At 51.1% G+C, this 14,677-nt stretch overlaps 1 protein-coding gene across 4 annotated transcripts; it reads left to right on the top strand.

Annotated features, from left to right (window-relative positions):
• The first annotated feature begins 174 nt into the window (after positions 1-174).
• vit (vitrin) lies at positions 175-14,659 on the top strand. Of its 4 annotated transcripts, XM_028988010.1 has the most exons (23): positions 178-322; positions 3,659-3,749; positions 3,906-3,971; positions 4,050-4,206; positions 4,294-4,427; positions 4,524-4,601; positions 5,221-5,406; positions 5,673-5,723; positions 6,009-6,041; positions 6,141-6,194; positions 6,753-6,812; positions 7,029-7,082; positions 7,972-8,046; positions 8,214-8,279; positions 8,574-8,636; positions 9,494-9,556; positions 10,108-10,155; positions 10,347-10,412; positions 10,524-10,671; positions 10,751-10,854; positions 11,901-12,127; positions 12,204-12,717; positions 13,493-14,659. In XM_028988010.1, exons 2-23 carry the CDS (start codon positions 3,716-3,718, stop codon positions 13,669-13,671), a joined length of 2,460 nt encoding a protein of 819 aa, XP_028843843.1. In that variant the 5' UTR covers positions 178-322; positions 3,659-3,715; the 3' UTR covers positions 13,672-14,659. The 4 variants fall into 4 exon arrangements, with proteins under 4 accessions (XP_028843844.1, XP_028843845.1, XP_028843846.1 ...); XM_028988011.1 differs by lacking the exon at positions 8,574-8,636 and having other exon boundaries at positions 175-322; positions 13,493-13,671; XM_028988012.1 differs by lacking the exons at positions 5,673-5,723; positions 6,009-6,041; positions 6,141-6,194 and having other exon boundaries at positions 176-322; positions 13,493-13,671.
• The last annotated feature ends 18 nt before the right edge of the window (positions 14,660-14,677 follow it).

The following is a 14,677-nucleotide window of genomic DNA, read 5'->3' as shown; positions in this document are numbered from 1 at the left end:
CTCCACGACGTCCCAGCAGGGGTGAGAAGACCGCTGCTTTCTCACACCTAACAGCGACAGCGACAGAGTGGCTTCCGAGCAATCAAGGTCGCAGCGTGGTGGCCGGAGCTGTAAAAAAGAAAAAAAAAAAACTTTCTGTTTTTTCTGAGCCGCAAGCCTGCAGGCGGCCAGCGCCTCTGAACGTGTGGCGGGGCGGGCTGAGGGAGTTCCTCTCCCCGCCGCGACGAGCGCCGCTCCTCGGCCGCCAGTCCGACTGCGGCGCGGCGGCGGCGGCTGGGGATGAAGTGACGCGTCCGGACGGCGACGGCGGCCTTTTAAACGAGTGAGTTTGCGACCTACTTCCACATGACGGTGTTTTATTTCATTTTTTACTTTCACCGGCGGCGCGCTGTATATTACTTTCCGCGGCTAAATTACTTCGTTTTGCGTCGTTATTCTTAACTTAATATATTAATATATTATTAATATATTCTTATATAGGTGTATATATATATAAAGGAGCCGTTCGGTCATATATATCAAATTGCCTGCCGGGAAATAAAAGAAATGATTGAACAGAGCCGCTGACAACCAGTACGGGCTTGAACCGACGCCTTGAGCCATTTCTCCCCATTCCGTTCCGAGGAGAGTCCCCCCCCCCCCCATTTCCCCTCCAGTACTTTCTCAGAAGGGTCACGGGCGAGTCAAAACCACGCACAGGACCGTCCAATTCCTTCCCCGCTCCTCGGTCCAGGGCTTGCAGTACTCGGGGAGGAGGATGCGAGCGGAGCGGCGACCCTGCAGAGACTTGTTCGCGGCCAGGACATCACGGGTGGCCTGTGCTGTTAACCACTTGGCAGGCGCACGACGAGAGTGGGGTGCGTTTGAGGCTCTCGCCTTCCTGTTTGCCCGCGACTGGGGAGGATGCACGGTGCCCGGGGACCTTCCTCGGACCTCCCCCTGTCCCAGGACCCGGCGTGGTACCTGAGCATAATAGTGCATGATGCACATCTGCAATCGGTTACTGGCCGTGCAGGATTATTGCTTCGAGTAGAAGATGAATGATCATCAAAGGACTTCTGAATGAATGACTGCACAGTTGCACAATTCACTCTAGAAATTGGCAGACGTAAACTGATGCTTCACGGTGACGCGTGTCTGCATGTACCTTACTGAATATACGGTGGTTCTCTGGGAGAGTTGGGGACGAAGAGCCGCCATTCACCCTCCCGTTCCCGCAAGACCTCGGGTTCTGGTGCTCTGCGGAAAGTTGCGACTGTTCTGACACGTTCCTCGTTTTTTCACCCGACATCGAAAGCTTGCTGACTTTCAGTAGGTGGGCAGAGTGTAACAGATGATGAAAAGCAGGAGGGGAAATGGATCGGATCAAGTTCGAGACGAAACCTCCACGTGTTTACGCAAGGCGCCCGTCGATTTCTGAAAGCCGAGCCGGGGAAGATCAGGAGACCCGACACACCGCGGCTTCTGCTGTTCCTCCTGGCCCCTCCCGCCAGCACACTGACATGCACTCCCAGGAGGGCCTTGCCACCCTCTCGTCATGCTCGCCGGGCTTTCTTGTGTTCGGGCATAAGAGAGAAGATGCGATCAGTCGTCTGGGGTCGTCCCCTGCCTGCAGCTGCTGACTTGATGACTGACAGGTTCCTATCCAAGAATTTGAAAGGAGCGCAAAGGCAAGCGAGAAAGTCAGGGGTCGTGGGCTATGTTAGAGATAACCGAATCGGTTGAGAGCAGAGATTTATAGAATAGAGTAGAATAGAATAGAATAGGCTGTGGGTAAATTAAGGCATTAAGATGAAGTGATAAGAGATTAAAATAGCTTTTATCCCAGAAATCTGGTGCTGGATCACATCTGAAATATTGCTAAGCGTGGTGAGGAATATGTCGGAAAAGCCTGAGGCAAGAAGGAGAAAGGAGAATTGCACGTCTGGAAAGATGGATGTGTGAGAAACTACGAGGAATAGGATGGGGAGCCAGGATAGGAAGTGAAGATCTGCTCCGATTGACGGGACGAGATGAATGGAGGGGGGAAAATGAAATAGAGCCGCTCTGTTCAAGGAATCAGTCAATATCAGGCAACCTATACGGGAAGGAAGCGACTAGGAACACCAAGGAAAAGTACAGTAAACTCTGCCAGAACATCAGAATGGAGTCGGACGTCTACATTCCCCACATCAAAGGCATTCTGAAGATCGCAGATGCCGGCGCCCATTTATGAACAACTATCCCCACTCTGCGACCCGGCCACGGTCACACGCTGGTCATATTTAATCGCCCGTAACCTGTTATCGTAAGGCCCCCGTCTCGGAGAGGCTTGGAAGGAGCAGTTTAGCATACCATTCATAACCGAGATGGCGGGGCTCTAATTTGGAGCTTTAACTCATTTGCACACCTTCACCCTACCTGTTACACATATTTAATGTTAAACACATACAGGGTGTAATATTTGGTTATGTTTGCAATATTTGCATATTGGTTCATTGTATACTTGCAACATTTGCAATACTGTAGTCTGTACAGTCACTAAAAGCGTCTCACTGCATATCATACCGTGTATGACTGTGTATGTGACAAATAAAATTTGAATTTGGAGGTTGCGTGGCGAAACGTGCCACTCTGGTGCATCGGGCCCGGCACTAATCTCCAGCGAGACCTACGCCGGCCAGGGGAACTTTCTCTGTGCTGTCGCTGTCAGGCATAATGTTGGCTCTAAAGTTACAAGCCTTCAGCGCTGAAAGAAAGAAAGAAAGAAAGAAAGAAAGAAAGAAAAAAAAGTCATCTCCACGGTCACCTGTGATGTTATTGTTCCATTCGGTCTCCAGCGAAGTGGATAAAAGTGCACATGTTCCTGCTCACACATGCCCGGCGCATTATCATTCATGTCTGACTCACTGTACCTGAAGGACTCATCCGGCAACCGGCTCGGCCTTCTCACGCCGGGTAAAGTAAGCAGATGTGAATAGCAGATTTCATGGTTGCATTCAAACAAAGAGAAACTGGGCCAGTGCTTCCATGCAGGGTCGGTGTAACGTTGGAGAAGGTTTTTTTTTTTAAAGGTCCCCGTTGTGATTTTTTTTTTTTTGCTTTTATATCGGTCTTGTTGGTCCCCCAATACTTTGATCACGTCCCACAATGAGATTTGCCAGGGCGCACCGTTTCAGTGTCTGTAGCTTTAAATGCTAATGAGGAGGAGAGAGGCGGGGCGAGGAGGAGAGCGGCCTATAGAAGTTGAAATGACGTCATCAACACCGTCCAGCAACCACGATGTTTGGCGCAGACGGGAAGTCGTGTCGGCCGCTGGTTCTTCAGAGTCTATAAAAAATACATTTGTGCTCATTTTTACATCCAATCACCGAGCAAAATCACTACAAACTGCTTCACACGTTTGGAAGCCGGTGGAGATCATGTTTTAGGGGAGGGGCAGAAGAAGTATGAGAAACGGGAGGTAACCTTTCCCCTTGTGATGTCATAAGGGGACAAATTCCAGATCCGACCGTCTGAGCTGCCGCTCTCTGAACGGTGAAGCAGAACGACCAAAACGCTCTTTACACCGACCGCCATTTCTAGCCACTGCAGGACCATAGACAGACCAGGGGAACTCGTATTAATGTTAAATCATCTCACAAAGTCACATTTTAAACGTTGTGCTATTCTCTTTCAGATTTGAGGGAGTAGATGACAGAAGGACACCTGACTGACTGACCTCACGTCTCCCAAGATGATCACAACACCCTTCACCACAGTCTGTGTTGGTAGGCTCTCACTTGGGGAATTCTCCAGCGTCCATAATATCACTGGATGCATCATGATTACAGCATCATCCTAAATATGGACCGCATTGAAAAACTGTGGACTCGAGAACTGTATTTAATTCAAACCGTAAACTCTAATCTTCTAACTGCGTTCAGCTCTCCTGCTCACTTGTGGTGCCCTGGCGAAGCCGAACGGACAGAAGAACAAGAAACCGAAACAAGGTAAACCTCCCGACACACACAGAGGGACAGAGTGTCCCGGCCATGAACTGATGACCGGTGCGTCCCCCCCGTCTCCAGTGGTGCCTGCCATAGAGTGTGACGTCCGTGCTGGGAAGATCAATCTCCAGGAATTCATCGCCAAGTGTCCCGCCAACTGTAAGGAGACCACGCAGCCAGTGTACGGAACGGGTGTCTTCGCGTCCATGTCGAGCGTCTGCAACGCTGCCATCCACAGGTAAACTCGGGCTCGGCGCGGAGACGCCCGGACGTTGGACGCTGCAATGCTACAAGGACAGGCCGTCTCAGACTTTTTCCTCCGTAGCGGAGTCATCACCAACTCTGGCGGCAAGGTGATCGTGAGAAAGACGGCGGGACAGGCCTCCTACAAGGGCAGCTTTTCCAACGGCATCCGCTCCCTGTCCCTCCCCAAATGGAGGGAGTCGTTCGTGGTTGAAGGTTCCCTCCTCTCCCCGTTTAAACTTGGGATCTGGCTGGTATAAACAGGCGGTGCTTTTTTGCATTTTGCTCTCTCTGTCTTGTGATCCTGTATAGTGGGTAAACCCAAGAAAGGTGCCGTCTACCCGTCTACCTTGGACTACACTGCATCCAAGCCTACTTCAGTAAAAACAGGTAAAAACTTAATTATGACATGAAACATGCATGTAAACTTTGTTGTTGTGAAGCTTTAGGTATAAAAAAAATCCTCCTTTTGGAGGATATTAATGGTAAATAATACAGTAACAACACAACTGAGTAAAATAGTGCAAATAATCTCTCTGGCCTAGTGGTTAAGGAGGCGGCCCCGTAATCAGAAGGTTGCCGGTTCGAAACCCGATCCGCCAAGGTGCCACTGAGCAAAGCACCGTCCCCACACACTGCTCCCTGGGCGCCTGTCATGGCTTCCCACTGCTCACCAAGGGTGATGGGTCAAATGCAGAGGACAAATTTCACTGTGTGCAACGCGTGCTGTGCTGCAGTGTAACACAAGTGACAATCACTTCACTTTATCACTTTCACTTTTGGTGGCACAGCAAGTCAGCCACCCCAACCAATTCCACACATCCACAGCCATTAGCAGGCTGACCACAAAACTCTCTCCCCTGGCTGGACGTACTGAAACAAAGGAGAGATCTTCCGGTGAATCACCGGCCCAGTTCGTCTCCAGCCCACAGATGGGGAATGCAGTGCAACACTGGAGTCACTGTAACTCCCCGTTCTCTCCCACGTTTCTCCATCTGTTTCCCCGCAGGTTCCAAAGCAGCCTCCGCGGCGTCGCCAGCGACAACAGCGCCGGAGCCAATCACAACAGCCGCCCCGGAGCCGACCAGCGCCGCTGCGACGACCACTCCCCCGACCACGCCCACCACCACGGCCCCGCCCGCCACCGCTACCACCGTCAAGCCCCGCGCTGCTGTCCACAAAGTTCGAGATGCAGGTGAATCTGGTGAATCTGGTGACTCCTCCTGCTCCCGTGTGACACCGCGCCACCTGCATTTTTACCCGTTAAAAATGATCATTATCCAGATGGCTTTTGTTTGGTGTTTGAATGGGAGAAAAAAGGCACATTGCCGTCTCCGTGGCAACCGTGGCCTTTAATCATTCAAAACAAAGGAAAGCCCGTTAAGATAAATATCATTTGAGGTGCCGCGGGGCGTCGGCCACACTTTCACGCATCTGGCTCCTCTTTTCTTCCTGATCCAGGCAGCAGTCACCCCTACTTTGCCTCCATGGCTGCGGCAGCAGCCGGCTCAAGTAAGTTCAGAAGTCGTGGCCTCGGGCGGTCATGGTAGTGTAGTGTGTAGTGATCTTTCAGACTCCTTATTTGGTCACGGCCACGTTCTGCCAGGACCTTGTGTTCTGGGCCGGCCATGTTGTATATAGTGTTGCGTGCTGTTTCTGCACGAGCCAAATATCTGGATTTTCCACGCAGTTTAGCCCATTCTCAGTAAGATTCGCATTTATTGCATGCATAGGTGTTTAAGTCAGTGTTGTAAGTCAGTGTTTGTTCAATTCTTTCATTCTCAACAACGGTAATAGGGCAGTCGCCGAGCGGTCAAGGAAAGACACAAGGTATGTTCTCCATCCAAGACTTCAAAACCGTCTACAGAACGTACATATGAAGGCCAGTACAGTGAGGACGGCAGCACTAATCCAGACATTTCTCCAAAGCATTCAGAAGCACCTCCGCCGCTGCAAGTAGATTTGCGCCTCGACCCAACACAGGTAACGCATGCTTTGACCATCCTGGTGTGCCTGTGTCCTCTCTGAGGCCTGCGGGAGGTTTGCTTCTCTTCTGCTCTGAACTGTGCCCAAGTCTGCATGGTGCATCTGCTTCCTCTGTGCAGCTGTTGGATTTCGATGTCTGACATGGAAGTTGAAACACCTCACATGTTGTAGACTGGTGGTTTTCACGTCTTCCACAGGCCTTCCTGTCTAAAACTGCTGTGCGTATGGCTGACCTTGTAACGTTGACTGCACTTCCCACACACGTGCTAAACTTCAGGAAAAGGCTCGTCTTCAAGTAGATAAAGCACCTCTTCTTAGAGTAGATTTCTCCATTGGCTGGAATGACGTCTCACAGAAATGTCTCTTTAAATCAGTCAGAACACCCATGACCTTAATCCACCTCCCATAACTTTATCAATAATCAGATAAACACAACTTTACGCACCTATGCACTCTTTTACAGTTCATGGTGGATCATACTGAACGTTGCAAATGTTTTCTGAACTCTAGTCTTATTAATAGTTTCATTTGAGTGCGGTGTGTTCTCGGTTACAGGTGCACGTAGGACAGACGTTGGTTCAGCTATTAGGAGACCAGGAGCACCTTCTGGACCAGGTCAGTGCCTCTTCCACGATCTGTTTAACGTGGACCTGGGCCATGTGGAAATGTTCCACTCGTCGCCACCATTCCTGTTCTTTTGGAAGAAATGAAAACAAATGAGCTTTGAAAGCGACTCGTGTTTAAAGAGCCCCGCGAAGCTGCGGCACGGTCCTGAACCCCCGTCTCTCCGTCTCTCCCTTCCTCCGTCTGTTTTTGGCACCGACGGCGCAGCTTTGAACAGGGTGCAGCCGGCCCGGCCCGAGAGGAACCAGCACGCCAGCCCCCGTAAGTAACGGCAAGCGTGGGTGTGACAGCACGGTCCGCATCCAGGCCGCACGCTCTGGTCTAGAATGCGTCTAAAATGTCCTCGAAGTAAAAGCTGAATAGCCGCACTGCATTTTCCTACGTTCGGTTTTCTCGGAATCTTTGCAAAATAAAAGGGCGTGTCAAAGCTGATGTTATCTTCAGAATCCCATGAAGCCACCTTGCGTAGAAGACGCTGCATTTATCCTCTGGTAAAAGAATGGGCGGTCCATCTGTATTTTTTGGGCGTGTCTGTGTTTGAGCTTGTCAATATTTGCTTTAATCGCCGCTGAAGTTCGGCGCGGCCTCTCAGGCGGCGGGTTAAACCCAGAGCCCAACCGTACGTGCAGGGGTCGGGGGCCGACCCACCCGAACAACAACACTCCCGTGCTGGGCGGTGGGCGGGGCCTGATGTAACGCGTGATGCGCGGCTCGCCAGCGGGGCTCAGTGTTGTTGTAAGCGCTCCATGCGACTGGCTGGGGGATTGGGATGAGGAGAAGTGTTTTGTTTCTCGCTCGGGTCACTCAGGCCCGGGAAGAGCTAGCGGTCAGGGAGTTTTAGGAGTCACGGCCGCTTAATAGCCCGGCGGGACTTTGATGTGGTTTTTCTACGCCGCTCGCAGAGTCCACGATAACTGTATTTACTCAGAGATAAACCTGGCAGACGTGGCCCCTAAAACACAAGATAAGTTTCTGTCCAAGTCTGCATGAAGCGCTCACAATGGCACCATTATGGGGCATCTCTGCAGTACAGAGCCCGGCCCCTCCCGCCGTTGGCCGAGGGTTCGCCACTAACAAGCGCTGAGCGGTGTAAGCCTGTGCCACGCAGACTGCTGCTTCACCAAGCCGCTTTCTAATCTCCCCTGTTCAGCCTTTCTCAGAAGGGATTGGCCCCCTCCCGCCTACGCCCGACCCGACTGGTACCCAGGAGCCAGGAGGCCCTCAGGTATTGGCAGCGTTGAGGAAAACCTCAGAATCTTCGTAAATGTGGCATAAACAAAGTACTGTAGCCAAAAATCTTAAAACTGAACCTGAATACATACAACTGCACGTGCAGCTATACCAAATTCTGGCACTGATGGACAATATCACCCTTACTTCCTCCATGTTCAGACGTTAGTCGCTCGGCCCCGGACTCGGGCTACACCTGGAGCGAGGTGGACACTGCCGACGCAGCAGGTGAGACGGCACCGTCACACGTTTCCTCCTGTCCGAGGCCAACACGGCCGGTTCTGGCACGTCGGTGAATTATCACGTGATGTTTTTATCTGTGCTGGTGCACCCTCCATGAGAGGGTCACACGCGTGCTCGCATGTCTGAGTTCGACGTGAGCCATGTGGCCGCATATCATCCTCTGTAGCTTTTCTCCCGGCTTTCTGAATGCTGGTATGCGCCTTAACCTAAAGGTCACAGTTGCGCTATGGGCTCGGCGCTCTACTAATGTGGCTGAAACGGCCGGCTTTCTCTCTGCAGCCCGGGACGCGAGGCCTGACGTCAGCGAGTTTGAGCGATGGTATTTTAACTATGGACCCTACCGTAAGTAGCTTCGAACTTCAATCACGCGGAATCACACTTTCCTTTGGGAACTTTCGGGACTATCCTGGCATGTAACTGAGGGCTCTCCGCTGCTCCCCTGACCTGAAGAGAAAAACATGCTACTTATATAGGATGGTAGTGACCAGAAGACCCAGGTTCAAACCCCACTTACTACCATCGTGTCCCTGAGCAGGACACTTAACCCAGAGGGGGGACTGTCCCTGTAACTACTGACTGATAAGGGCGTCTGGTAAACGCTGTAAATGCAAATGTACAAGCTGTTCAGTGATGGGACAGATTCACGTTGCATTTCGAATGGAAATAGACTGGGACCATCTTGCACCGCCAGATGTGAACTGTAACAGAGCACCAGGCTTTTATGGGCACTACATTTCGCATATTTACCATAACCAGCGTGCTGCACGTAAAACGGTTTTTCTTGGCATTGGAATGGCAATGTCAGCGAGGGCCTTGACGGCCTGCAGCCGGTGGAAATTGGGATTTTGGAATTCCGCGTTTTTAGCGTCCCATTTCTGACATCCACAAACAAACTGCAAATCAAGGAAGCCCAGAGAAACCGCTCCTGGACCAGTGACCAGACACCAAATGGCATCTCCTCAGACAGTTTTATTTTTTGGAAAATTACAGGCTGCTTTTTCGTCTACATTAAGTGTGCTGCAGTGTCGTGGCGTCTAAATTAGATGAGCTGGCTTTGAGGGCTAGTGAAACGGGCTCGCCCTGGCAAGCGGAACCGCAAGTCCCGTAGTTACGGCCGTCAGAAAAAACGGAGAGGAACATCTCCCTCTTCCAGGAGATTACAGATGCTGCGCTCTTTCACCGCTGTGTTTTATTTTCAGCTCCCCGGGCCACCGAGCCAGATAACAGCCGCAAAGCGGTCCCAGATACGACTCACGCCAGAGGTGGGTGCGGAACAGACCCGCGTTTCCCGTAATGTGTCCAGACTGTTCTATAGTCTGTGGATTCTAGTCCAACCAGACCAAAACTGAGATTTATGCTCCTATAGCTACAGCCTGAGTGTAATAGGCCTGGAAAGTAAATAGATAACTCTGTGCTGAGAAGGTGACTGTTTTGATTTAACAATGCTAATGCTTTGCCAATGCATGCCTTTTTCCCATTAGTCGTACAAGCCGAGACCAGCTTTGACCAGCAATTTTTACCAGCGTACGTGCTTTCTTGCTGGTCATGCTGATCAAATCGCCCAACAGGAACCATCTAAGAGCAGATGCGAGCAATATGCGGTTCCTTCAGGGTAATCAGGATGGTTAGCATACAGCTTTTTGAGGTCCGCCGAGGTTTCAGAATATGTCGTTTGATGCTACTACCGGCTATTCACTCCATCCAGCTGCTCTGCGTTCCTTCACACACGGCCACGTTCACAACAAACGAGACTTGTACGCTCGCTGCTGAGCGGCCTGGTTTAACCCACACTTGTGTGCTATTGTCCACCCAGCGGAGTCGGTGGATGCTTGGAAGCCCGAAGTGAACCCGTTCGACTCAGGTGAGGGGTCTCGCTTTGCTGCTTCTCTTCGTCTCAGAGCCACCCGTCCTCCAGTCTATATTGTGAAGAGAGCTTTAGGCCTTCGGGTTGGTTGTGGCTGAAACCAGTTTGGCTCTCTGGAGGGCTCGGAGTTATTAACGGCCCGTGCTTAGCAGGTTCTGCGCAGTCTAATGCTTCTCTTCGACCTTCAGGGTTCGTCGTTCAAGAGCAAGATTCATTACCCAGAGCACTTGAGCCCATCTCCCAGGGAGATCCAAGTATGTCTTATATCTTAAACACCTCCTGCATCCCATCTCTCTCATTTTTTCCCGTGTTCCAGCCCCGTTCTAGAGAAAAAATGTCTGTTTGTCTCTGTAATGTCTCTGTAGACTGTAAGGTCGATATCGCGTTCCTCATGGACGGCAGCTGGAGCATCGGGAAGCGGCGCTTTAAAATCCAGAAGGATTTTCTGACTGAAGTGTCCCAGATCATCAACGTGGGCGTGGCTGGTCCCATGATGGGAATCATCCAATATGGGTGAGACGTCAAGGCCTTCCAGAGGAAATGGGGGAGTGTATTGTGTTTTCTGATACTGGGGCATGTGTTGTAATGACAGGGACGACGCGGTCACCGAATTCAGTCTGAAGGCTTATGCCAGCTCCAGGGATCTGAAGCCTGCGATAGATAAGATCATCCAGAAGGGGGGGCTCTCCAATGTTGGTGAGTAGCATGACACTTACCGTGTCCGTCGACGGCGTCTGAGGCTTCAGTGTGAAAGTAAAAAGGTGCACGTAGTTCTCACGTGGTTTTATTATTTTTTTACTGTGTTTTTCACACGTGCGGCCAGAATTAAGTCTAAATCTGACCCGGGGTCTGTTTGCTAAAATTACAGGCCTAGGCTGCTGAGTGGTGTTTATTCCGGAGCGAACCGAATGCTCGGTCGTTATCCACCTCAGGGGTCAATTTAAACTCGTGGCGACGGCCTCGGTGTTTACATCGCTTTGCACTGGCGCTGCTGGAGTGATTCAGCTTGTGATCGGAGGCAGCACCCTTTCTCTCGTCAGCCTCCATCAGTCCTCGTGAACACAGCAGAATGCACCCCGGGCCCCGTCTTCGTTCCGCACGCGCCGAGTCATTCTGCCCGCCGCCACTCCACTACCCCAAAAGAAGTGATTGTCACTTGTGATACACAGCAGCACAGCACACAGTGCACACAGTGAAATTTGTCCTCAGCATTTAACCATCACCCTGAGTGAGCAGTGGGCAGCCATGACAGGCGCCCGGGGAGCAGTGTGTGGGGACGGTGCTTTGCTCAGTGGCACCTCAGTGGCACCTTGGCGGATCGGGATTCGAACCGGCAACCTTCTGATTACGAGTTTGCTTCCTTACCCACTCGGCCACCACTGCCCCTTATCTGAAGCAGGGAGAGGATGGATGTGGTGCTGGCGCACACTTTGAAGGGTTATTTTTTGTAGAAATCCAGTTTGAATTGTGTACCGTCGTGCACCGGCTCTTCACAGTTAAAGTGGAGTCCTGTGAACGCCTAAACATTGGAACATAAACATAGCCTATGAATCAGAAGACCCGGGTTCAAATCCCACTTACTACCATCGTGTCCCTGAGCAAGACACTTAACCCTGAGTGTCTCCAGGGGGGGACTGTCCCTGTAACTACTGATTGTAAGTCGCTCTGGGTAAGGACGCCTGGTAAATGCTGTAAATCAGGATCCGTGATTGTGTCTTTGCTGCCTCCCTGTGGTCGTTTAGGGAAGGCCCTGTCCTTTGTCAACAAGCACTATTTCAGCGATGCAAATGGCAACCGGGGCGGGGCACCGAATGTCGCTGTGGTGCTGGTAGATGGCTGGCCGACGGACCGGGTGGAGGAGGCCTCTCGGCTCGCCAGGGAGTCGGGCATTAACATCTTCTTTGTCACGATCGAAGGCCCGGACGACGACGAGAAACAGAACGTGGTGGAGGCCAATTTCGTGGAGAAGGTACTGGACCTTGAGGTGGTGTGTGAATGTGAAGTGTGTTTTTTTTTTTACAGCTACGTCTCTGTCCTCCCTGCAGGCAGTCTGTCGGACGAATGGCTTCTTCTCCCTGCCAGTTTCTAGCTGGTTCGGCCTGCGCAAGGCGGTGCAGCCGCTTGTGAAGCGAGTGTGTGACACGGACCGGCTGGTGTGCAGCAAGACGTGCCTCAACGCCAACGACATCGCCTTCGTCATCGATGGCTCCAGCAGCGTGGGCACCGGCAACTTCCGCACGGTCCTGCAGTTCGTGGCCAACATAACGCGCGAGTTCGAGATCTCCGACACGGACACGCGCGTCGGCGCCGTGCAGTACACCTACGAGCAGCGGCTGGAGTTCGCCTTCGGCCAGCACAACACCAAGGCCGAGCTGCTCAACGCCATCAAGCGAATCAACTACTGGAGCGGTGGCACCAGCACGGGGGCGGCGATCACCTACGCTGCCGAGCAGCTCTTCAGCAAGTCCAAGCCCAACAAGCGCAAGATCATGATCGTCATTACCGACGGCCGCTCGTACGACGACGTCAGGGCTCCTGCGCTTGCTGTCCAGCGCAAAGGTGAGACAGTTCTGCTGCATCGCATTTACATTTACAGCATTTACCAGACACCCTTATCCAGAGCGACTATTTACAGGGACAGTCCCCCCCTGGAGACACTCAGGGTTAAGTGTCCTGCTCAGGGACACGATGGTAGTAAGTGCGATTTGAACCCGAGTCTTCTGGTTCATAGGCGAGTGTGTTACCCGCTAGGCTACTACCACCCATAGAGAAGTGATTGTCATTGTGATACACAGCAGCACAGTACATGGTGCACACAGTGAAATGTGTCCTCTTTATTTAACCCGTCACCCTTGGTGAGCAGCGGGCAGCCGTGACAGGTGCCCGGGGAGCAGTGTGTGGGGACGGTGCTTTGCTCAGCGGCACCTCAGCAGATCGGGATTCGAACCGGCAACCTTCTGATTACGGGGCCGCTTCCTTAACCGCTAGGCCTCCTCTGGCATCAAAGCCGAAGTTCTGGTGATGAGGAGATTTTGAGATGCTGCATGCTGGAATTGAGCGTCTTTGGGGCAGTGGTGGCCTAGCGGTTAAGGAAGCGGCCCCGTAATCAGAAGGTTGCTGGTTCGAATCCCGATCCGCCAAGGTGCCACTGAGGTGCCACTGAGCAAAGCACCGTCCCCACACACTGCTCCCCGGGCGCCTGTCATGGCTGCCCACTGCTCACTCAGGGTGATGGGTTAAATGCAGAGGACAAATTTCACTGTGTGCACCGTGTGCTGTGCTGCTGTGTATCACATGTGACAATCACTTCACTTTCTCTCTCCCTCCCTCTCAGGTGTGATTGCCTACTCGATTGGCATTGCCTGGGCCGCGCAGGACGAGCTGGAGTATATCGCCACAGACCCGGATAAGGACCACTCCTTCTTTGTGGACGAGTTCGACAGCCTCTACAAGTTTGTGCCAAAGATCACTCACAGCATCTGCCAAGAGTTCAACTCCCAGCCCCGAAACTGAGCGCGGCCCGGGGACCCTTGTCAGCATGCGAGTAGAACAGTCGGGTTGGGGCTTTGCTTGGACGAGATCCGCTGCCATCCAGTGGACAGAAGCGTCCAGTGGACTGAATCAGACAATAGAAGCATTCATCTGTCAGTCTTTAATTAAGAATGAATGGTTGACTGTTGCGAGGGAGGCTCATGCTAGAATGCCTTATTATAAACCTGGAAGAAATGACATGTCATGGCTGGAAAAAATGTCTGGTGCATACCAGTGTACGTTCCATGGCAGGAAAAAGAAACTTTGGTATAAAGGAAATGATATTATCATATCTATATAGATTTATGATGCTAATTTGTATCCTCTTTAAAGGAGTTTTAAACAACTCGTTTCTGTTGCAAGATGAATAGAAGGTAGGATTAAAATGAAATTGATTCCGTCATAATTGCGTATACAGCACAATAATAGAATAAGATCAACTGCATTGAAAGCTGACTGGTCTAGGGCTGTGAAGGAGTAACTCGAGTACAACAACATCTGTTGCAGTATGGCATCTCGTACGTACCAAACTTTCACGACTGCCATAGATCTGATTACTTTACAATTTTATGTAACTTCTATAGGAAGTTTTACAGTTTAGACCGGAAACATCGGCATTTTAATGAACCAGAACGGTGTACCAGGATGAAGTCTTACGAAGTCTTTTTCCTCAGGAGAAGGAGAGGAAAACCAGTCAGTCTTGGAACAGTCAGATTTAATTGAACTTGTACAACAGTTGTGTCTGGACAAAAGAAAAAAGAAAAAGAAAATGAACAAATAAGGAAGGTACCGATCTAGGCATCACCAGGCATTTGGATTATCCCACTCAAAATATTTTTTACTCTTTTGTGTATGTTTGTCTGGTTTGTACATATGCATATTAAAATCTTTTTGCTTGTATTTTAATTTTTTTTTTTTGCATAATGGTTTAATATTTTTATGCGATTTGTAATAAAAACCGACTATTTTAGGTCTGTGGTGATACTTG

This window comes from Denticeps clupeoides, chromosome 8 (assembly GCF_900700375.1).
Source record: "Denticeps clupeoides chromosome 8, fDenClu1.1, whole genome shotgun sequence".
Lineage (NCBI taxonomy): Eukaryota > Metazoa > Chordata > Actinopteri > Clupeiformes > Denticipitidae > Denticeps > Denticeps clupeoides.
This window is presented reverse-complemented; position numbering and strand designations above follow the sequence as displayed.

Excerpts from the sequence above, each read along its gene's own strand:
- vit (XM_028988010.1), top strand. The coding sequence starts at position 3,716 with ATGATCACAACACCCTTCACCACAGTCTGTGTTG. Across the intron at positions 4,428-4,523 it reads GGAGTCGTTCGTGGTTGAAG|TGGGTAAACCCAAGAAAGGT; the intron begins GTTCCCTCCTCT and ends GATCCTGTATAG. Across the intron at positions 12,128-12,203 it reads AGGCCAATTTCGTGGAGAAG|GCAGTCTGTCGGACGAATGG; the intron begins GTACTGGACCTT and ends TCCTCCCTGCAG.